The sequence below is a fragment of the Quercus robur genome, chromosome 4, assembly GCF_932294415.1.
Source record: "Quercus robur chromosome 4, dhQueRobu3.1, whole genome shotgun sequence".
Classification (NCBI taxonomy): domain Eukaryota; kingdom Viridiplantae; phylum Streptophyta; class Magnoliopsida; order Fagales; family Fagaceae; genus Quercus; species Quercus robur.
Genome location: NC_065537.1, coordinates 536,378 through 561,395, shown reverse-complemented (window position 1 = coordinate 561,395; position 25,018 = coordinate 536,378). Strand labels below are relative to the sequence as shown.

At 32.5% G+C, this 25,018-nt stretch overlaps 1 protein-coding gene and 1 long non-coding RNA gene across 2 annotated transcripts; one reads left to right on the top strand and one right to left on the bottom strand.

Moving 5' to 3' along the window:
• Positions 1 to 1,978: 1,978 nt before the first annotated feature.
• LOC126720268 (uncharacterized) lies at positions 1,979 to 6,300 on the top strand. Its single transcript, XR_007653324.1, has 4 exons — positions 1,979 to 2,310; positions 3,209 to 3,403; positions 4,532 to 4,623; positions 5,861 to 6,300. It is a non-coding gene; the product is annotated as an uncharacterized LOC126720268 (long non-coding RNA).
• An 8,667-nt stretch (positions 6,301 to 14,967) lies between these two features.
• LOC126724501 (disease resistance protein RUN1-like) lies at positions 14,968 to 17,636 on the bottom strand. The gene is made up of 3 exons (XM_050429014.1): positions 16,812 to 17,636; positions 15,235 to 16,333; positions 14,968 to 15,114 (listed from the first exon to the last, which is right to left on the bottom strand). Exons 1-3 carry the CDS (start codon positions 17,303 to 17,305, stop codon positions 14,968 to 14,970), a joined length of 1,740 nt encoding a protein of 579 aa, XP_050284971.1. The 5' UTR covers positions 17,306 to 17,636.
• Positions 17,637 to 25,018: the final 7,382 nt, after the last annotated feature.

Genomic DNA, 25,018 nt, shown 5'->3' with positions numbered 1-25,018 from the left:
AAGCTAACATAATTTGCTCTATTATATCCGGTATCTTAGTCTAATAATTTGTCCATTTTTCTCCTGATTCATACTATGAAGATTCCACCTAGCCTGTTGCTAAAGATTTGTCTTACAGTGAATGAATAGGTATAAAGCTTGTTGTCATGCAAACTCATCAACTTCTTATCATTTCCTATGTTCATACTACACAATGTACACACACACACACACACACACACACATATATATATATATACACATACATACATGTATGTATATGTATATGTATTTGTAGGTGTGTGAATTTATGACTTCTATATTTTGTGTCGGGGTCAATATGTTGGTTTTGGTCATATATACAAGTGAATAATGTTGTTAACTCAAGTTGAGAAATGTGACAACTGAGATGAGGGATATCTCTTCTTACCCCCTTCCCTTGGATAAAAAAACAATGTCCTTTGCTCCCAAAGATGGGCACTGATCTCTGCTCTAGCCACAACACATCTACTATACCCCAGTTGCTCCTTTGGGAGGTTCACTGTTCAAGATTCTCATGTCAATTGGGATGAGAACCGTACCTTGCCACCCTAAAGATATATACGAGTATATTACATTTCTTGGATGTAAATGGAAATCGAGACACAACAATAAACATAAGAAACTAATTTGCAGGTTTTTTTTTTTTTTCCTAGTATATACTATATAGATGTCTGTCTGGTTTGGCTTGCTAACTCTCAAAACAGTGAGTTTGCCAAGCTGCTGTTCCAGATGGGCTGAAGAAGCAAACTCTTGAGCTCTTGCAATTCAAAGAAGGTTCACTACCAGTAAGATATCTCTGGGTTCCTCTCATTTCTAGTAGACTTGGTAAAAATATGCAAGCCCCTTCATGATAAGAGCATAATTGAATCTTGGGCAGCAAGGAATCTTTCCTTTGCAGGATGGCTCCAGTTGACTTAATCAGTTCTTTATAGCCTTTTGGTTTACTGGTCCAGCATCTTCATATTGCCAAAGTAGATTATCAAGGCTTTTGAACATAAATTTAATAGTTAACTTTGGAAAGGAAAGAATGGTTCAGCTCTAGGGGCTAAGTATCCTGGCCTGGGGTATTGTATACAAGCAAAAGAGAGAAGTTGGATTAGATTTGAAGAGTGGAAGAATTGAACAAAGCAGCCATAATGGGAAATACATGGGATTTTTTCTTTTTTTGCAAAGGCAGGCTCAAATTGGGTAGCTTGGGTTCAATCTAATCTTTTAAAAGATGTGTTTCTGGAGTATTAACATTCCTCAAGACAGCTATTGAGGTTGGAAGAAAATTCTAAATCTTAGAAGCACTGTTAACCCATTACTGAAGTGTGAAGTGGGATCAAGTTGAAGTATTTTCCTATGGCATGATTGGTGGAATCCAGACGGAGCCCTACTTCAGAAGAATGGTACTTGAGTCATATATGATGCTGCCAGTGGATTAAATGAAAGGGTATCAAGTGTTTTGAAAGAAAAAACTGTTTTTGGAAGCCAGTTAGATGAGATGGCCTTGTATCTATTGTAATAAACTTTGTTGTGCATCAAGCCCTCAAAACGTTTCAGATAAAGCCTGGTACCTATTCAAGTGCAGAGTCATGGGAGTACATTAGAGCTAAGCTTCTCTTGTTGGTGCTTCGAAGTCCTAAAAAACTCTCAAGAGTAGCATTCATTAGGTTAGACCTGGCAAAGTTTATCAACTCATTTAATGCAACTTCAATTACATGTAGGTATGCAAAATGCAAATCATGGTCCAAAATCAACTTCTGAAACGAGCAGGTCTGTTTGCATGGGGAAAAAATATATAGAAAACATTAGTATATCGGACAGTCTTTTAAAAAAAATAATAAACCGTTTTTTATTATTATCTATATATATATATAAAACCGAAGCTTTTAAAGCTTCCACAAATTTCCACGTCAGCACAATATTAAAAAAAAAAATAATAATTAATAATAAATCTTTTTTAAAACCCTACCCGATGCTCTGCGTTCTCTCACTGTTTTATTTTTCTTTTTATTTTAGGCTCCAGAGAGACCGAATACTTTCTTCTTTGCCGTTCTCTCTGCTTCTCTCAATTCTCAGAATCCCCAACCCGATGCTCTGCGATCTCTCACTATTTTATTTTTCTTTTTATTTTAGGCTCCAAAGAGACCGAATACTCTTTCTTCTTTGCTGTTCTCTCTGCTTCTCTCAATTCTCAGAATCCCTAAACCATAGCCCATGGTCACTCTCTCACTCCTTCAATGGCAAAAAGTGCCAGCCTCCGGCCGCCACCGTCATATATCGCCAAAGCCACTACCAATGCAGGTATTTTATGATTTAATTTTTGCTATCTTAGATTTAGGTACTTGGATTTGGTTTGATTTTCTTTAATTTAGGTATTTGGATAATTGGTTTTAATTAAGGTTGAACTTGTGCAAAATTGAAGATATCTGCTTCTTCTTCAACTCTCTCTCAGCCTCCATCTTTTCCCTGAAAAACACAAAACACGAACTGACCTCTGACCTCTAGGTTATTGGTGTTAAATTTTTTTTTTTTTAAATTAAATAGGAATTATTGAAGCTTGGCTTAGACTATATGGGAGTGAAACACAAGAAAATGATGGGAAAGTTAAGAAGATTCTGCCGTGCGAGCCTTTTCAAAGGCGATTCTGACTTTGTTGGTGTCATGGTGGGTTAACCCCTGAAAATCTGTCTTTATTAATCTTAATTTTCTTAATTTGTTTTTTTGTTTTTTTTGTTTTGTTTTTTTTTTTTTTTTTTTTTTGGTTAGTAAATGAATTATGAATGAATATTGGCCTCAGTGTTGTATCAATATGCCTCTCTTATATTTTAGGTTTGATTTGTTCAAGTTTAGTTGAAGCTACTAACTCTGTTGGTTGACCAAATTTGTTGATTTAATGATTTTAGCATCATCTTCTTAAATCATTTTCTAGGGAGGGTTTATTACTTTTATTTTATTAGTTATTGAAGAAGACCTTTGTTCATGTTAGGCACACATTCACGCAATGTTTGAACCAATCTTAGATGCCTAAACCGTTCTTTCCTTTTTTTGGGGTCTACAATAAATGGATTATAGGAATTCAAACCTAAAGTCTTTCTAGAGAGAAAATTGAATAACACCATTTACTTATCATTGGAGAGTATGTTGTTCCTGTGATACAACCTCATAATTACGAATAGCTACTTTTCATCTGTAAGGGCAGGAAGTGAAGATGTGGAAATTTGTGGTGCTTTGGTCAGCCAAAACTAAGTTACTGGTGAAGGATCTGTCAATTGCATGCCACAAAACCTGCATAAGTTTGCATACTCCTAATTTGGCTTTCAATATTGGTCATTGTCCCTAGCAGGCGATACAGCAAGACTTCTTTTGCATCTCTCACGCCCACATGAACCACATTGTGAGTGTCCTTTCTGTGTTTTTCTTACTTTCTCTTTGTTTATATTGCTCTTGGTATTGGAAATTTTTTGTATACTTCATTGTGTGTGTGATAAATTACAATGGTTAGATGTTAAATACTTAGTAACTATTTATACATTTGTATTTTGTTTAAAGTTGTACTACAAGTTGAAGATTTTGGTTGGTGACTATGTTATTTGCTCCCCAAAGCATTTGTAAAAATGCCTAAACCAAACTTTCCATCACTTAGGAAGTACAAGGAAAAAAAATCTAATAGAAAACTTTCCATCCTTACTGAAAGTTATTTTGAATCTTAACTTCAATGTGAAGGGTTCACTGAATTTTTTTAGATAAGCTTTCACTTTGAGGAAAATATTTCCTATTAATATAGCAGTCCTACACTCCTATTGTTGAGTGCTCTGCTTATGGGGATATTTAGATTTGCTTAGGAATTTTGATTCATGGGAACTGTTTTTGTTAAGGTGGTGCTGTCTTTGTTAGAAAAAGAGGAAAAGGAAGTTTATAAGAAGCCTAAATCTGAGATAAAGAAAGGGTATTTCTTTCCCCATTGTTACTTCCCAGAAATGCCAAAAATAATTGTTTCACTTGAACTTGGGACCTATATGGCTTGAATTGTTTAAGAACTTTGTATGTCTGGAGCAATTTAGTAATAATTTTCATTTCTTAATCCTACTTAGTTTCTGAAGATATTTTTTTCATCTATTCTTTGTTTGCTGATATCTATTTCTTTCAAATGGTAAATGTTTCAGTGACTCTACTTCTTTTCACTATCAATGTTAAAGTTATTCTCTATATATGAGTGAAAAGGCTCCACATGTGAGGCTGTACTAACACTAGCATATATATAGTTTGAATGGGGCTCTCTTGATTTTCCTTATCTTATTGATGCAATTGAAATATTTAACTTTCTCATCATTGATGCAAAATTTCATACTCTTCTCTTTGGTTATATTAGTCCTAACTTTGTATTGCTTTGTTCTCTTTATTTTTATTTTTTAAATCATTTATTTGTTTCTTTTGTTACAATTTTATATAGTGTTGAGGTTAAGGTGTATATGACCATATCTACATTACATCTAATTTCACATCATGTTTTCTTGGCTTACAGAAGGCTGAGGCCTTGGGAATTGCTGAATTCCCAATACTAGGCTGCATCAGGAATATCCAAGTTGGGGTCAAAGGTACAATCTTTTCATCAAGGTAAACATATTACACATGTTTGTATTATTTTATTGTGAACAAAATAATTAAGAACTTATTATTGTCACTATCTAGAATAATTTGTGCATCATGTATCATAAAGAGCTTAATTGTGATCATAAATAAAACTGTCTTTTAAATATATATTGGAAGACTCCTAGAATAACCTACCGTAGATGGGTGGAATCTCATTAAAAATCTTGAGGTGAATGGGATGTATGGTCCACCATGGTTAATAAATAGACTTTAACAGGCACATGAATCAGTAATGAAATTGGTCTGTCCAGTTCACGCTGATTTGTTACTGTGATGATTTCCTTGAAACTTCAATATTAATGAAATGGTAGTGAAGTGATTTGTGTTGTTGCCTTCCATTTCTTTGTGTATTGGCAGAATACACACACACACATTACACTTCAATCAATAACTTCCATGGGAATGTCCTGTAACTTCTGTTTATGTAAGAAATATGAAGTAGAAATCAAAAACTGCTTTTAAGCAATAAATGAGTAATCCATCCAATGCTAGGTAACAATAAGAAATAAAGAATTGAAGGAAAATTCAAGTCTAAAACAATAAAGCTAATCAAAATCGTAGAAACCCCATAAGAGATTATCCTAAAGAAAACAAAATAAAAGTTGCTTCAGTGCTTATTAAAAGTGGCTGTATTTGATATTGCATGATGGTGGTAATGATTTTTAGAGACTTTTAATTATTGATATTGTCCTTTTCAATGTTGGGCTTTTTTGGGTTTTGCATGTAATGCTATTCTTAAAATTTTAGTTGATAATCTATTTGAGTGATGAGGGGAGAAAATCAAACGTCTTGATTTGAATTATATGGAGTAGTAAGCATGGTTAAGCTATATATAGGTAAATCATTCCAAATTTTTGCAGCATTCCCTGTTTTAATGTTTTGAAGATAAAATGTTAAGGATAGTCTTTAAAAAAAAAAAAAAAAAAAAAACCATGCAGAGGGTTGTAATTTACTGCTTCAGTTTTTTAATCACATTTATGATGAGTATTTCTAATCATGACTTTTGATTAAAATTTAATGGCCAAAATTGCACCATATTTGTCACAAATAAAAAGATATATGTGGCAACTAACAATGGCAAAATTGCTAATTGATGTGCATCATTAAAATGTTGAATTTTGGTTAAAAGGCTGATATCAACCTAATTTTTAGCATCTTTCACAATTTTAAGTGAATACATGTTAATTTTTATGCCTTACAGGATTTTGAGGAGTATATAAATTTAATTCTAGATGATGCTGGAAAAGTCAACATCAAGAGGAAGAGCAAAAAACTTTAGATGGGTTCATTTTCCTTTACTTTTAATCTCCCAAATGTACATGCTTTGAACATGGTACATCTATTTTGTTATGGGTTGATTACATCAAAAAAAAATGTAAAGGGTAAATTCTTCTTAAGAGATGCAACACAACAGCCACCTCTCTCTCTCTCTCTCGCAATAATGGAAAGTGATGATTTTAGCAATGGTGTAAATCGGCATTATGTTGCCTTTTCAATTCCATTAAGGTCTAGCATCTTTGTTTACTGGCAATGTTAGAATTTAGATACATCTTGGACATCAAGAATGATTAATATAATTTATGAAAGATATTTGATTGAATGAGTATGAAAACTATATTTGTGTAATTAATTGTATTGGATAGTACTTATATCAGTTATATATATTTTAAATATGATTTCAAGCTCTTGGTTATCACGATTTCTCAGTGCATGTGATAGATTTTATTATCATGCAAGTGATAGATTTTATTGGTTTGGTATATAAATTACATCATGATATTGATTTTTTTTTCATATTAGGGAAGTTATCAATAGCTTTCCCGTGCATCGCACGGGTTAGCGACTAGTTATTATTATATGTAAAACGAAAAGAAACTAAAGAGACAGATTTTAATTAACTTAAATTTTCTGTACGGAAGGAAGACAAAAGAGAGGACAGTCCTCTAGACATGAGGTCGCCTCATTCTCCTTTGCATACCCCACTAAACCATGGGCTGTTAGATTACACTTCTTTAATATTGCACGAAAACTGAAGAAATTTGTTTAAAACAGCCTGCAGTGTGAGAACTTATATATCTTTCTTTACCTCAGACGAATAGCTTTCATTTAACTTCAATGGAACTATCAACCTGAAATTGGAACAGTCCACCATGCGGTCTTGTATAGATGTATTCCAATATCAAGACTAAAATGTAACAGCTCGATTTATCAATAACATTCCACCATCATGCTGCACAAAGTCTCGACAGAACTTGCACTTTCTCTTAACCCAATTTCATCAAGATTATGCCACATGTACCATAAGAGTAACTTGTTGCTGAACAATTAGGGCAAGAAATATAAAGAGAAAAGACAGAAGTCTAGGTAGGAAAGTGAGAAAAAGAAAAGCTTTTTTTGGGAAGAACATCACCATATGTAAAAAACCTAAACTTTTATATAATAGAAAGATTTAAGGAATGAAGGATATTCTATCATTCACTCAACCGTGGTTTTTCATCCCATTCCAAGAGTTTTCCACGTATGTTACACGCTTTCTTTACTTTTCTTGTTTCGCCTTTACATTTCTTTAAGTGCTAAAGTGTTAAAGTTTCCATTTTTATTGTTTACTAGTCGCAGACCCGCGCGTTGCACGTGATAAGTTTTTAGATAAAATACTATTTTAGTCCCTAAACTTTATAAAGAGTTTTTTTTTATATATATATATATATAAAAAAAATAGTTTTTTCATATTTTTCATAATCTTGTCTATAACATTTTTTACCATTATCATATATTTATTGGTTGATGATTTGTATAAAATAGACATTAAATAAAAGGTAGAACTATTCAATAATTTTTTTTAAGTCATGGTGTATTAAGATATGGTATATATATATATATATATATATATATATAATTTCCCTAGTTAGAGTTTGATTAGATTTAAGTTTAAATTTTGTATTATTATATTTAATTGTTGATTTTATTGCACTATAAAGTTTTTAATGTCCTCTATATAGCCATCTCTATTTTATTTCTTACTCCTCTTTACCACCTTTTTATTTTCCAAATAATAGTTATTAATTGACATTTGATTTCATTTATTTTTTTCTTCTTTCATTTATTCTTTATTACTTTGTATGTTCCCTTGCAAGTTGTAAATTTTATGGTTATCAATAAGAAATCGATATCATGGATGCCTTAAATAGTTATAGATCTAGTTATGTTAGTGGTATGTCAAAGGTTTTTTTTTTTTTTTTTTCCCTCCTGAATTTTCAATGAAATATGAAAGACATTTCTCTAGTTTGGTCTCAATCAATTAAGATATCCATAATATATTAATGGAAGTAATATTGAGCCTTAAATTTTTTTAATGTATGAAGTGGTTAGGTTAGTGGTATGTCAAAGGTTTTATGAAAAAAATTTAAAAAAAAAATTCCAAGGAAATGTAAAAGACATTTTTTTGAAAAAAGAAATTGTGACTTTGAATTTTAGAAATATGATTGTTTTAATTACTTTGTTTATAGATTTCATTATTAAGTTATAAACATCGAAATTAAAGTAGATAAATATATAAATGCAAAAGTATATGTAAAGTTACAACCGCACAAGATAAATATGTATAGATATATTTTATTATTATTCATAAATTATTATTTCATTGTTTACTTATAAATATCTAAATTAATTTTTTTTTTGGGAAAAAAAATCTAAATTAAAATAGAAGAATGTGTAAAATATTTTTAGTAGATTGTAATATAAAACATTTTTTTCTCAATATTTTATGTAACTTTTCCCATAAGATCGATATTGTTAGCATCCTTTAAAGATGATACATAATATTTTTGAGAAGAAGAAAAAGAAGAAGCAGAGATGATGCTAACACATAATATAAAATTATTAAGTTTGCATGATTTAAATATGTGGCAAAAAAAAATATTAATGTATCTATGATAAAAGTTTTTATCTAAATGATATATAGTAGTTCATATTTTTTTTAGACTTAATTCAAAAAGTTCATTCTCAATAGCCTTTATAAGTCTACAAATTGCTCAATTTATGGGCCTAGTCACATTCAAAGGGTGCTATTTAAATTATAAATTATATGATCATTTATCACACAAATATATTGATTCCCCCAACATATGGTAAAGGAAGGCAAGTCTGTGTCTAGCCATTTTCTTAATTTGTGCCGCATAATTTAACAATATGGAAGATGTGATTGAATTTAAATGTTGAATAAAATAATAAGAGAGGAAAAAGAGTAAAAATAAACTATATAGCAATAAACATCAAATTATCCAAGTCATTCTATGTAATATAATAACATTATATTAGTATATACTATATGCATAATGCAGTAGGATAATATTTAATAAAAAAGAATATAAAAGATAATAACTTAAAACACAAAAATAAATTGCATCAACCCAAAGTAGAATTCTAATTAACATAAAAAATCATCAACCTAAAGAATTGATGCAATGAAGATAAAAAATAATAAAATCAAACAAAAAATGAAAAACAAATTGAGAGAGAGAGAGAGAGAGAGAGAGAAATAATCTTTTTGTGTGAGAAAACTATGCATAGAATGAAAAGGAAAATGTCGAATTTATAGTAAGATATTGAGAATAAGAAGAGTCAAAATAAAGGAAGACAAAAAGGTAGAGAAAAAAATGATATTAAGGTAAAAAATAGCGGGGAGATGAAGAGGTAAAAGAGAGGGAGAGTTTTGGAAAATTAATAATAAAAATAATGGTTAAAAGATATTTTAATTTTTAAATAATGGAGTTTTTAATTCACCTTAAATGAGAAAATGTTTAAAAATATATATATAACAAAAATTAGAAACAAAAAATGATGACATGACTGCTGATGTGGCTCAATGTAAGCGTAGCAAAATTAAATGCTACGCTTTAGCTTTTAGTGATATATAGATATAGATATAGATAAATGTTGAATAAAATAATAAGAGAGGAAAAAGAGTAAAAATAAACTATATAGCAATAAACATCAAATTATCCAAGTCATTCTATGTAATATAATAACATTATATTATTATATACTATATGCATAATGTAGTAGGATAATATTTAATAAAAAAGAATATAAAAGATAATAACTTAAAACACAAAAATAAATTGCATCAACCCAAAGTAGAATTCTAATTAACATAAAAATTCATCAACCTAAAGAATTGATGCAATGAAAATAAAAAATAAAAAAATCAAACAAAAAATGAAAATAAAAAAATTGAGAGAGAGAGAGAGAGAGAGAGAGAGAAAAGTAACATTTTTGTATGAGAAAACTATGCATAGAATGAAAAGGAAAATGTCAAATTTATAGTAAGATATTGAGAATAAGAAGAGTCAAAATAAAGGAAGACAAAAAGGTAGAGAAAAAATGATATTAAGGTAGAAAATAGTGGGGAGATGAAGAGGTAAAAGGGAGAGAGAGTTTTGGAAAATTAATAATAAAAATAATGGTTAAAAGATATTTTAATTTTTAAATAATGGAGTTTTTTTTTTTTTTTTTATACAAGATAGAATTCTACTCTAACCTAATTTAAGTGTATATGTGTGTGAAGTTTCCTCCTGGAGACTTGAACCCTGGCTCTTGCCCCCCCACACTCCACAAGCACTTATACTTGTGGAGTGACCATCGCACCAAGGGAGTGCGGTGGTAAATAATAGAGTTTTTAAGTCACCTTAAATGAGAAAATGTTTAAAAATATATATATAACAAAGATTAGAAACAAAAAATGATGACATGGCTGCTGATATGGCTCAATGTGAGCGTAGCAAAATTAAATGCTACGTTTCAGTTTTTAGTAATATATAGATGAACTTTTACGCTTAAAATTTACTGTTAGATATAGCTTATATTTCTTTCCAAGCCTGATACTTGATAGTTTAACTTACAAGCACATATATTATAGGAGAGAGAGAACAAGAAACAATAACTAGAGAAAATTACATGTATATAGGATTCAAGACACATTATCAATGACGGCATCATATAATCTGAAATGTATCAATTCCAAAAATCTGCAATGATAGGACTTTTAATAATTCAAAAGTATGTGACAATTTTTAGCACAGCACTAACCGTTTCTTTGGTTTAGCTTTTTCACACTTACCCTTTGACAGAATTGTGATAATATTAATTGAACCGTACTAGGACTGCAATTTTGTATAAATTTTTGTCATAATTAATCACGTAAAAAATTGTAAGCTATAAAAAAAAAAAATTGTAAGTCTATATTTTCATTGTTCACAACTCAAAACTTTACGTTTGTTGCAAAGTTTGTATAAATACTTTTGATTTTACTACGAACTGTAAGTTGTGAAAAAAGAAAAAAAAGTTGTGGTTTTACATTTCCATAAAAGTTGCATAAATAGTCTACTATTTTTCATATTAATAATATGTACGTATGATATGTTGGCTTTCTGTTAGGAAAAGTTGTCAGCATCACTCACTTTTAGTTCGGCTCGGCTTCATAAGTATAACAATATACAATCTTCTTCAGCCCCTCTTCAAGCTCTTCACACCTATCAATAGAATGATCAATTAATACGAATTAGAATATGTTCAAAATTCAAATCAGAGAAATGCTGATTTAGTTTTTTTTTTTTTAAACGTACAGACCAGGTGACAATGATCCTGCACTCTTAATGCCAATTGCCAAAACCAAATAAATATATGAGCATATATACCTAATATATAATATAATTTTATATCTAATCAAGTAAAACAGTCCTATATTTTAATGTATCTAACTCTCCCAATGTCGTTCCCTAGTTTTCATATCTATACAACTCAAACTGATTGATATTTACAAAAACCCACATAAGCAAAAACATCTGCACCACTAGATACAACTCACACGAGTAATTTTTTTAAATCAACTTGTAACAAACAAATTCCAGCATAAGACCAATCCATTAGAGAGAAAAATAGCTAGCAAAACACTTTAAAAGAGCTGAATTGGGCACTGGAAACCAAGCACTTTACGAAAAAATTTCATAGGTCTAGAATATGAAAGCTAAATCAATAACCACGCTCCCAAATTAACCATTACTACCAGTTCAACAAATGACGAGCATAAAATGAATGCCATTTCCAGTAAATTAAACTGAAATGAAGTAAAAACAAAACAATCTTTATCCACAATTTCAAAACAAAAATAATATGCAATACATGCAAAATTGAAAAATAGTAAATCAATCAAATAACCAAATTCAAAAAATGAAATAAAAAGACATGTTTTGATCTGGAGTATATGAGCAATAAACAGAAACAAAAATGTGAAAAAATTAGGCAATGATGGAGGAAACCCTAATTGACGAAGCAGTGGTTGAAAAAAGAAAAAGAAATAGTAGAGCATAAGGAACGAGGGATGGTTTCAGATCAAGAAGCCCTAACCTCTCATCAAACCCGCATCTATCAAATCCTTCAGATATATAAACAATTCGTCAAATAATAACAACTTGGTGAAATCAATTTGATGGCGATGATCTTTGTGAGGAAATCAAAACGAACAGATATTAATTGAGTAGAAAAGTCTGTTTAAAATCAAACTCAAAGATAATCTTTACCTTTTCCGTTAAAAAGGAAAAAAATTAAAAATAAATAAATAAATAAATAAATAAAAGTAAACCATGAAAGCAGAGAAATTTATACTTCTGTTTTTCCTTGCATTGTTTTATCAGTTGAGTGATATGCGCCATCAGCCGATGAGGTATCAATATCATTCAGACCCAATTCCTCGTACTGCTCCCACAACCATTCAGGTCGTAGATCTACCGATGAGGTCTCATATTCCTCCAATGTCAATTGATAAATATCTTCCGATGAGGTGTCACTTCTTGGACGTGTGATCTCCTCCTTCCATTATATTAAAGTGCACAAACAAGACAACAGGAAAATTTGAGTTCAACCTGATTAAAAAAAAAATAAAGAGAAAATATTTGGCTATATGAAAGCCAAAAGGTCATGCTAAGGTACAACTAGCACAATACAATGATTTTATTTTATTTTTTAAAATGCGAGTAAGGGAAATACAAAAAGAAATAATCTCTATTATATACCTAGGACAAATTAAATTTATTATCATGCTAAAATAATTCAAAACCCACACTTTCATTTCATTAGATTCCCTCCCCAAAATAAAGAGAACATCAAGACTTGTAAATTCTAATAGAAAGAAGAACGATGATGACTTACAAGCGAAGAAGTCAAAAATTTGCTTAGTTCGTCAATTGAATTGCCTTCTCCAAAAGGCCAAACCCCATCATCCTCATCATGGCTTCGCTTAGTTTGGGTACCTTTGGAGTCTGAATCATTAATAATATCATAATGAATCCCGATTTTCTCTACCTCCAAGTTATTTGAATTACTTATTCTAATCTCAATTTTATCGGATCCATTCCCATCAATTTGACGAAAATTTTCTTCCCATTGGGAGTTGAAATAGCGAGGAGACAAATGGAGCCACCAAAAGTGATGTGAACTAACTCTACCATAGTTTGCCCTACAAGAAGAGCGTATTGGTGATGCACATTCAAATCCATTGACTTTAATCCAACATGTAAGTAGAAAATCTTCAGAAGCCTCTGCAACTGAAAACCAAACGCACAACTCAATTCCCATCCGTCCATCACGCCCATAAGGCACTTCTACCTTCCATTCATGACTTACGGATTCACGTTCAAACCTTTCTAGAAGCCAAGCTTTAGGAAAGTAAAATTCAGGAATAATAATGTCAAAGATGTCTGGTAGTTTACCACTTTGCCCCTGAAATATACAAAGCATAATTAATGTTTAAATTTTCTTTTTTTTTTTGAGGAAAATAATGTTTAGAACTTAGAGAGGGAGAGATACCTCAAGCATGCTATTGCTACTTGCAATATTCATAGCCAATCTAAAGCAGTTAACACACTGGAAATTCAAACGGGAGTGATCTGACCTAAAAGTATAAAATTGCAATTCTGGCAATCTCTTCAATGAGGTACAATTGTTTGCAATTACTGAATCAATAGTTGATGGAACATTTTCCAATGACCAAAGCATCTTGCAACCCTCCAAATGGAGTCTTCGAAGATTAGAGAGTTGACACATGCTTTTAGGAAGGGAAACAAAATCATTTCCACTTAGATTTAAGTGTTCTAAAGAGAGCAAGCAGCCAATGTCATTGGGGATTGACAAAAGAGAGCAGTCACTAAGATGCAAATATGTTAAAGATTGAAGACCTGATAAGGAAGGCAATAATAATTGAAGAGGTTGCTGGGAATCACGTTTTGAGCTCATCCGACTCCCCAGTATTGTGGGATCCACATGACTTGCTGAAATTAATGAAGGAAATACTAAGCCTAGCAACTCAAGACTTCTTGGCAGGGAATAAGATTCAGATGATTTCCATCTACAGATATATAGATGTTTGAGATTTTTAAGGAGGGCAATGGAAGAAGGAACATCTCTTATGGCTGTCCAACACAAATTAAGCAACTCCAAACCTTTTACATTTCCTATGTTCTTGGGCAAGTTACGAAATTTTAAGCATCCAAAAAGATCAAGAGACTTAAGCAACTTCAAATTACAAATGGTGTTAGGAAGGCTCACAAGATTCTCGCAATATCTTAGAGTTAATGAAGTAAGTTCAGTCAAACGTTCAATTGATGAAGGCAGCTCCTCTATATCTGCTTTGCTCAAATCAAGTATCTCTAGGCCTTTGATTATCCATAGGTTCTCTGGCAAGTTTTTAATTAGATCCACAATAGCAGTGCGATCTAGAGAAAGCTCCTGTAAGAATTTCGGGTTTGCCACAAATTTGGGAATTGTCTTGAGTTTTGGGCAATTAGAAATTTCAAGAGTCACAAGAGACTCCATTCCAAACTTGCTTGGAAGACGAATTAGTCTTTCACAATCTTGTAAATTAAGATAAATAAGTTTTCTAAGAATTCCAATAGATGGGTGAAACTCGCGTAAATTTGTACACCTTTCAAGAAATAATTTCTCAAGATTTGGGACTCCAGTGAAGTCTGGAGTTATAAACAAGTCCAGGGAGTCGGTCAAGTCAATGAACTTCAACTGGTCAAAATTCTGTTAGAAGAAAAAATATTGTTACAATAATTAGCTTCTTGGTGTACATTTATTGTAATTTTAAAGAAAAGTTTTAAGAGGATACTTAATAACACACGTACCTTTATTCCTATCCAAAGTTGTTGAATTTTGCTTTGTTGCAAACAAAGTTGAACAAGCTTATCTAGCTGGAAACTTGATGGCAAAGAATTTGAAGGATATGAAATCCAATCAAGAATTCTTAAATCATTAGGAAGGTGTGTGGACATAGAGAGTGCCATAAATTCTAAGAAATTTAAGATTATCCATCTTCAAAAAGGCCTCAGGGTTCCAACATCCATCTTGTTGTTCATTACAAGTACTCGCAATATCCATGGCTTTAAGTGCTTCTGTCCCCTAATAATCAAGAAGGAATTGGTAAATTGCAAAAATAATTATTAGCATAACTATTCAACTTCCAAATTTGTTAAACATGAAGATAGGGAATGAGCTCAAATTTTCTAAATAACTTCTTACCTTATTTTTTTTTAACACTTCGTTAATGTCCTCATAATCCCATAGTCTACTACGCTTCCCAGGATAATCAAGGCACTCTTGACAAACTATGTTCTTGCCCATTTCTTCAAGTAAATCATGCATCCACACTACATCATTATCCATCATTTTCAAGAGAGACTTATCAGTGAGTTCCTTCAATCCAATAATAGGGTAAAGGCCTAGAATATCTAGTATTTCTAATACATAATCTTTCCTCTGATTATTAAAAAAGCATGCAATATGCAAGAATATTTCCTTCTGTGATTTTTGGAGTCCATTAAAACTTATTTCAAGTACTTGGAGAATTGATTCGTTAGGAAATTTTTGGAGTCTCTCTAATGCATTTTTCCATTCAACAGTACTTTTTCCACACAAAAAGGAACCCAAAACCTCAAGTGCTAAAGGAAGGCCACTAGCATAATTCAAAAAATGGTTAGACAACTCTATACAATCATCAAGGTCATGCTCTTTTTCCAAAGCTTTCAAGCAAAGAAGTTGAAGAGCATCTTCATCATTCAATCCTTTAACTTCATATATTTCATTTACTCGACGTGCTTTAAGCACATGTGCATCTCTTGTTGTTATGATAATTCTACTACCCGGACCAAACCAATTACGCTCCCCTGCTAACATTCTTAATTGTTTCACTTCATGTACATCATCAAGAACAAGAAGAACTCTTTTATGACATAACCTATTCTTAATCTTGAGAACTCCATCACACTCCTCTTCAATTTTCAAATTCTTATCCATCAAAACCTTTTTAATAATTTTCTTTTGTAGTTTAACACAACCATATTTTTCAAACTTTTCCCTAACATCCTCAATAAAACCACGAGCTTCAAATTCTTTAGAAACCATATGATAAACAACTCTAGCAAGAGTTGTCTTACCGATCCCTCCCATCCCCCAAATCCCTATAAAGAGGACATCTTTTGAACCTAGAGCTAAACATGACTCCAATTCTACCAATCGAGAATATATCCCTACTAGGTCCTTGGTAATATATGGGAATGGATCATATTTCAAGTTGATCGATATCCAACCCACGATTTCTTGGATATCTTGTGACTCAGGCCTGCAATGAAAAAAATAGGATATGCATTGATTGAAACAAAAAAAGTACATTGATCTGCATACAATGAAACATGTATATAAATCTACTTAAGTTTCCATATATAGTTATATATAAATCTGCCACATATACACTATATCTCAAAAGGACTAATCACACTTGAGGCTCCTTGTATTTATTAATAAAGTCCATATTTACCCAATATATGCTCGATGTAGGACTCATCACACGCCCACAATCAAACAAATTGAGGCATCATAATCTCCCTCACTTAAATCCCTAACGTCTTTGTTAGGACCCAATTTGTGGGGTAGTGTTTCTGAGCCCACATGAGGTTATTGGGCCAGCTCTTATACCAATATATGCTTTATATGGGACTCATCACACACCCACACAATAATCACAATCAATCAAATTAAGGCATTGCAAAAAAAAAAAAAAAAAAAAAAAAAAAAAAAAAAAAAAAGTTTAGATAAATTACCTAGTATCCTTTAAATGCCATCCGGTGAGGTTGCCCACTTGTCTCAAAGCATCTCTCCATTTCTCCACCCTTGTTTTTTCCTCCTCCTCTTCATGTTTAACAAATGCCTGCGCAAAAGTTCCCATTTGTTTCCGTACATCAGATGGCTCCACATAGTGAAAAACAGGCAAAACTATCATTCCCATGTCTTCCTTGCAAGCAATGATTTTTGCAAGTTCATCTAAGCACCAATGTGAAGATGTGTAGTCTTTTGAGAGAATGACAACACTAAATCTCGACTCTTCTATCGCTTTCAATAACTCTAGTGAAATGGGTTTTCCTCTCTCAAGTTTCTCATTGTCTCTAAAAGAGTTAATTCCTTTCACTCTCAAAGCATTATATAGATGATCCATAAAATTGTTGCGGGTGTCCTCTCCTCTAAAACTGATGAAAACATCATATTTCCATTGGACAGTAGAAGATGACAAGGCGTTTTTCATGCCCATTGAAGGCATTGCAAAATGCTCTACTACTAAATATTGAATCACGATATAGATCTACATACCAAAAAAAAAAAAAAAATCAATACTGAACAAATGAAAAGAAATAAACTAGGGAAGAAGAATTGATGCATCATTTTGATTTCCTCCGTTCATCAGATTGGTTAAACCATACCTTTCTTTTATATAATTTTAAAAAAAAAAAAAAATTATGAGATGAGAAAGCCCAGTTGAACTGAAGGTTCACAAAGTTAAGCAAATAAACTCAATCCCGCCAAATGTACATCACACACTCTGCTACTCGCTGTGTCGAAGCCAGTCACACCTTCCATTAATGCTGTTGGGATCTCACCATTCGTTATTTTTTCTGAAACTAAATAAGAAAATATAAGAAATTTAGTTAAATGGTAAAGAGCACCTTTAAAGTTTGGAGTGCTTAAATTTTACCCTTGAACTTTCAAAATTTAAATTTTATCCTCTGAAAAGTTGGTTGTATTTGAACTTACACTGTAATATTTTTAAATTTAGATTTTACTCCCTAAATTTTAAGAATGTTTGAATTTTACATCTCAAATTTTAAAACTTTAAGTGTAAAATCTAAACACCCCTAAAATTTAGAAAATAAAATCTAAAATCTGAAATCTTAAGATATAAAATCCAAATCGTCTCAAATTTCAATAAAGTAAAATCTAAATTTTAAAATTTTAAAATCTATAATTCAAACACCCCAAACTTTAAACATGTAATTTGTAATTTACCCAAAATATTATTAAAAGTTTTTAGGCCGTTTTATTTTTTTTATTTTTTTATAGTCATAATTTTTCATTCATAACCAAATTTTCTATAACAACTTTCATATGGTTCATATATCATAGAAAGTCATATTGTTATCAATTCACAATATATGTAGTTGAGAAAGTACCATACACAATATAATTAAATTGAAAAACTAATATATAAATAGATCTGCATGCAAAATTTATAAAAACCAAAAAACGAATAATAATCAATTAGAAATTTGGAACCAAAAAACGATTAAAAAATAAATAAATTAGGGAAGAAGAAATAACTTGATCCCCAACCAGGCCTACGTAGTTTTGAAAATGCGTCGAATCCAATTTGAAATTTTGCAAATGAAGAGAGAGAGGACTAAGGAGAGAATTTAGAGAGGACCTAGAAATTTTGAAGTGATGAAATTTCAGTGCTCCTTTTAGGAAATATTGCAAGAAACTTCCAACTGCTCTTTTTTATTATTATTATTATTTTTTTTTTTTTTTGAGTACTTCCACTTTCTAGAAATTTCAGTGCTCCTAAGAGGAAACAAAGAACTAAACGATAAGTTTTTTTTTTTTTTTTTGAGAAGAGCTAAACGATGAGTAGATCTTGAGAGGCCGAAAGGGTACCGTGAGAAAGGAAGAAAGTGAGAGAGGGAAGAAAAAGGTCTGGTCAGGTCAGTGAAGAAGGAAAGAAGATGAGAACAAAGAGTTGAAAGTAATATAAGACACCAAAAACTGTGAAGGTCACGTGGAATGTGAAAGTACAAAAAAATAAATTAAAGAAATGGAATAAGAGCCTTCTAGGAAAGTTCTCAGTTTAGTTCATCTAATACTCAGTTAGCTCAATTGATAAAGTCTCTGATGGTTGAATAAGAGATCTGGGATTCAATCCCCGCCTACACCAAAAACTGATTAGTGTCTTGATCTGATGATAAAGAACAATCATTAGAAGCGAACGCCATAGGTTGAAACTCTCTAAAAAAAAATACCCATCTACTACAACTAGTACAATCTTTTTTGTTATTTTTTCCTTAAAAAAAAAAAAATGGTGAATAGACCATAGCAGTATCTTACCCCCAAATTAGTCATGTGTATTTAGTATTTACTGTTTATAACTTCGGTCTACGACTATAAAGATTAGACTATTTTGTAATTTTATTCTAGTTTAATAATGTATTATAAATTTGGTTTAAAAAACTAATATTACTATTTTCGTGTGTGTTTTAATAAGTATTATTATTTACTCAGGAAAAAAAGTTTGGGACCTTACTGGGATGTAAGGAGATCACGGTAAGCCATAACTTCACAATAAAAAAACTTATGAATTTTAAGTTGCTGAGGGAGGTAGTCCAAGTGAGTAATACAATCTTCTTTATTTGATTGTTTTTTAAATAAACAATCTCGTTTCAGCTGCACTAATAAATTATATAAAGTTTGAATTTTTTTTTAATCACTAATCTCATAATTATATCACTGTATAAGGAGTTTATTTTTATACTCCTAAAATAATTAATTTAAATATTTTATGTATATATATTTAGCGCATAATTCCAGAATAGTGCACCAACACTAGAATTCAAAACATTACTTTATATTGCCTTTTTACCTTTTTTGTTGCTTCCAAGTTAATATTTTGTTTATATATTTATTAAAAAAATTAATTATTAAAATAAAGTAAAAAAATTCATACAATTGTCTTTAAGAACTGAGATTTTTTAAAAAAATTTTTAAAAAAAATCATTTTTAATTTTAACATTAGAACAAATGAATAATCTTAAAAATAAAAATAAAATATCCAAGGCCAGCCAGATGTACGAGTACCACTCCACCCACAGCCACATAAGCCTTTTTTTTTTTTTTTGGGAGAATCAGAGCCACATAAGTCTTATTTGATAAGACTCCACCCACCAAATAAAATAAAAAAATGCAGGAGAGATAATATTCCACCCACAAGTCTTATTAGGTGTGCGTTTTTTTGCACTTTTAGGAGCTGAAAACGCGCATATTAAAAAAAGCTGTAGACAAATTGCGTTTGGCTTAGCCCAAAACGCAACTTTTTGATAAAAGCTACGTTTTGGACTCAGGCAAAAATAGCGTCCAAAACGCGCAAAATTTATGGACCTCCTGAGGTCCATAAATCAAAACTTGAATGGGGCGTTTTAATATATCCGTTGGGCTCACAGGAAATTACCAAATTACCCTCTATTGAACAACAAATCTAAAATCAAAACAACAACAGCAGCAGATCAAGAACAAAAAAAAAAAAAATTAGAACAACTACTCTTTCGGAAACAGCAGATCAAGAACAGGAAAAAAAAATTAGAACAACAACTCTTTCGGATCAACAGCAGATCAACAACAACAACAAGAAAATTAGAACAACAGCAGATCAAGACCCTCTGGCGGATCAAGAAGACTGACGAAAAAAAGGGGGGGGGAGATTTACCGACCATCCAATCTTCCCGATCATCCAAGAACAAGAAAAAAAAATAGAAAAAGAAGAAGGATGAGTTCTGGAGTTGGTTCCGATCATCCAATCTTCCCGATCCAAGCACTTAAGGTTACGTTCTGGAGTTGGATGAGTTGGGTGAGTTTGGTTCCTTCGTTCGTTTTGAAATGCTAAGAGGAAAAAAAAATAAGGAGAGCTGTCTGTGGAACGTTCTGGATTGAAGTGCTAAGAGGGAAAAAAAAAAAAAAAAAAAAAAAAAAGAAAGAGAGCTGTGGAATGTTCTGGACTGAAGTGCTGATATGGTAGGGAATAAAAGAGGAAAGAAGGAAAAAAGAAAAGAAAAGAGTGTGGGTACGTGGGTGGAGGAGAAAAAAAGAGGGAAAAAAAAAAAGAAAAAAAAGGAAGGAGAGCCCACATGTGTGGAGAGAAAAAAAGAGAGAAAAAAAAAATTATATCACAATATTTTCACAATAAATCTTAAGGTAGGTTATTATTAGCTAATATTGGTGAGAAAAAAATAATTTTTTTAGAAAGAGATAAAAATAATTTTAATAGTATGTTAAAATTAAAATTAGTATCAATTTTTATCACAATATTTTCACAATACTTACATAATAAATCTTAAGTGGTAGGTTGTTATTAGCTAATATTGATGAGAAAAAAATAATTTTTTTAGAAAGAGAAAAATTGATTTAAGTATGATGAAGTAATTGATTTAAGTATGAAACAAACTCACATTAAAAAAAAAAGTAACTCACATTAAAAAAAAAAAGTATGAAATAAATTCCCTTATATATACATTGTCTTTTTTAGTAATTTATCCCTCAAACTGCCAATTTTATAAGTGCTAACCAAACACTCAGCTTTTTCATTATGTATTTTTTAACAGTTTTTACCAAATACTCAGCTTTTTGAAACTCCACTTTTTATTATGCATTTTTAACAAAACTCCACTTTTTCATTATGCACTTTTACAAAAAGCTGAACCAAACTCACCCTAGATAAGAATATAAAACTCCACCCACAATACAAAACCTCGACACCATCTCCATCTGCAGAGGAAAAATCATATAAGAAAGTGAGAGAATAGAACCATACCTCAGAGAGCACAGAGTTTACAGGTGATCACTGATCAGATTGGAGGTAGCATGAGCCACCAATAGAAGGATTTAAGAGTAGGACCAGTCGAGAGAAAGAACGAGAGAGGCAGAGAGCAAGAGCTGAGAGAGAGAGCAAGAGTAGGAGATGGCCTTATTTATGAGAAATTCGATGTTTAAACTTCATTCGGCAAGATTCAAAGAATGAGTTAAGTGGTCGACCCCAAGATAAAATGGGTAACTAACCCTAATTTTCTAACCATTTAGTTGGTAGGCTCAGTTATCAAACTAATTTATTTATTAGCATCTCGAGTCTAAGAGACTCGATTTTGGCCTATAAATCGAGTCTCATAGACTCCATTTTCATGGTCTGATGTGGCATTTTTTCCACATCAAAACAGCTGGAAATCGAGTCTTTAAGCCTCGATTTATAAGCATTATATAAACTTCTCTCATCACCCCAAAATCATATAAAAAAAACCCAAATTTCTTTCAAATTTCAAATACCAATATGCCTTCGATCCTGAAGAGCCATTGCTAGCACCGAACCTGGACCGGTTCTGCATGTTCCTGATTCAGTACCCGAAGATCTGGGAGATGTACAAGAAGGCCAATGCCTCGTTCTGGACTGCCGAGGAGGTCGATCTCTCCGGCGACATTCGTCACGGTCCGCAACAACCTCGCCCAGCGTCGCCCGTGGTCTGAGCTCGTAGACCCAAGCCGCGCGACCTAGGCCAGCGTCGCGCGGCCAGGTCGCGCGGCCAGGTCGCGCTGGCCCAGGTCGCGCGGCCAAGTCGCGCTGGCCCTGGCCGCGCGACCCAGGCCAGCGCGACCCAGGCCAACGCGACCTAGGCCGCGAGACCCAGGCCAGCGCGATCTGGGCCAACGTCGCGCAGTCAGGTCACACTAGCCTGGGTCAGTTTGTTCTTGGGTTTTCAGTTTGATTTGATTTTGTTCTTGGGTTTTTTGGCACTTTGGAAGTTTGAGAATTAGGAGAAGAACGACCCAGACACTTGAAACTTGAAAGTTTGATTTGATTTTATTCTTGGGTTTTCTGGAAGTTTGAGAAATGAGAATGGGAGAAGAACGACCCAGACACTTGAAACTTGAAAACTGTAGATGTAAATCGAGTCTTAGAGACTCGATTTACAGGTGGATGCCTCCTGACAAAAGTGTCATCTCGGACCCGATCAGAGCATGAAAATCGACCCTCAAAAACTCGATTTATAGGCCAAAATCGAGTCTCTTAGACTCAAGATGCTAATAAATAAATTAGTTTGATAACTAAGCCTACTAACTAAATAGTTAGAAAATTAGGGTTAGTTACCCATTTTATCCTCGACCCCATGTCCATGTGAGAGTCTGGGTCATTCTTCTCCCATTTCTCAAACTTCCAAAGTGCCAAAAAACCCAAGAACAAAATCAAATCAAACTGAAAACCCAAGAACAAACTGACCCTGGCCAGCGCGACATGGTCGCGCGACGCTAGCCCAGGTTCCGCGGCCTGGGTCGCGCGGCCAGGGCCAGCGCGACCTGGCCGCACAACCTGGGTCAACGAGCTCAGACCACGGGCGGCACTGGGCGAGGTTGTTGCGGACCATGACGAACGTCGCCGAAGAGATCGACCTCCTCGGCGGTCCAGAACGAGGCATCGACCTTCTTGTACATCTCCCAGACCTCCGAGTATTGAATCGGGAACATGCAGAACCGGTCCGGGTTCGATGCTAGCAATGGCTCTTTAGGATCGAAGGCATATTGGTATTTGAAATTTGAAAGAAATTTGGGTTTTGCTAATATGATTTTGGGGTGATGAGAGAAGTTTATATAATGGTTATAAATCGAGGTTTAAAGACTCGATTTCCAACTGATCTGATGTGGAAAAAATGCCACATCAGACCATGAAAATGGAGTCTATGAGACTCGATTTATAGGCCAAAATCGAGTCTCTTAGACTCGAGATGCTAATAAATAAATTAGTTTGATAACTGAGCCTACTAACTAAATAGTTAGAAAATTAGGGTTAGTTACCCGTTTTATCCTGAGAGTCATTGTATGAGTCAACTCTATTGTACACCACAGCAAACACATCCCGCGTGTTCAAAATGAGGACAGAGAGTAAATTCAGGGAGGTGACTGGCAAAAGATGTGATAACTCTATTGTTACAAAAATGGTGGGGGCATTGAATACGTACGTGTCATAATGTTAAATGGTGTGGGGGAAAAGTTGTCAACTTTATTTCTGGAAAAGTTGTCAACATTATTTTTGGCAAGTTTCGGCCCTTTTTTTTTATTAGATCCGGTGCAATATCCACCGGTGCAATTTCCTATTTTCATTCACAAATTTTTTCACTTTTTCCATTTTTAATTTTCACTTTTTACTTTTTTTTTTTTTTTACTTTTTTCTTAACTTTTTTGAATCAATGGTTGAGATTGAAAGTTACAAAAGTAACTTTCAATCTCAACCAATTAAAAGAGTTGCATCAGGTGCAATACCCCGAGTATTGCACCTGATCTCAATCAGTCTTGGTCAATCTTCACGCATAACTTGACTTATGGCGTTTGTTTTCGCGTTGGAAATTTCATGTAGAAAACCTCAACTGTTGTCTACTTTCTCTGGTTTCTTTGTTGAAAGGTCTTGGTTCCCCACAGTTCGTGATTGATTGATTTCTGGAGCTATACTATTTGATATCTGCTCCTTTGCTACTATGTGCTTTCAGTTGTATAGACTTATTAATTAAATCTCATTCATCCAAAAAGAAGACTACTCCGATGACTTGTGTCAGTTGTGTGAACGTAAAGTAAATCGGCTTGAATATTTTTATTCCAACGTGTGTAGCCTTGGTGGTGGATGATGGTCCTAAAAAATTTGAGTTAATTGCATCTATGAGCAGAGTCGGGACTTGGAGTTAGGGGGACGATTTTATTGTTAGTTGCATGCGGTGACTTCGTTTTCAATTCTACTACTTAACCAGCAAAGGTTTATTATTATTATTATTATTATGTGTGTATAGAGCGTGTCTTTTGTTGGTAAGGACAACATTATTTTTTTTAAAGTTTTTTAAAGGGTTAAGTTGTTTGTTTTTGGTAAAATTGGTTGATTAGTCTCTTTTTTTTTCTTTTCTTTTTTTTTCTTTTTTTTTTTTTTTTAGCTTTGCTATCGCCAATCGGTAATTTTTGTTGTTGGGCTAATATTTTGGGCATGTATATATATTTTTTTTAGATTTATAAATTTTTTTACGGACTTTAGAATGAGGAATATACTAGATCTACAAATTTTTGTTGTGATTAGTGGTTATTAGTAAATAAAAAAGTGATATAAGTGGTGGATCCATATGCAAATCAGTAAAAATTTGCTACCTCAATAGTCCGTAAAAATGTTGTAAAAATTTTTTGTAATTATAGCATT

Excerpts from the sequence above, each read along its gene's own strand:
- LOC126724501 (XM_050429014.1), bottom strand. The coding sequence starts at position 17,305 with ATGCCTTCAATGGGCATGAAAAACGCCTTGTCATCTTCTACTGTCCAA. Across the intron at positions 16,334-16,811 it reads TGGCATTTAAAGGATACTAG|GCCTGAGTCACAAGATATCC; the intron begins GTAATTTATCTA and ends TTTTCATTGCAG. Across the intron at positions 15,115-15,234 it reads AAGTGTTAAAAAAAAATAAG|GGGACAGAAGCACTTAAAGC; the intron begins GTAAGAAGTTAT and ends CTTGATTATTAG.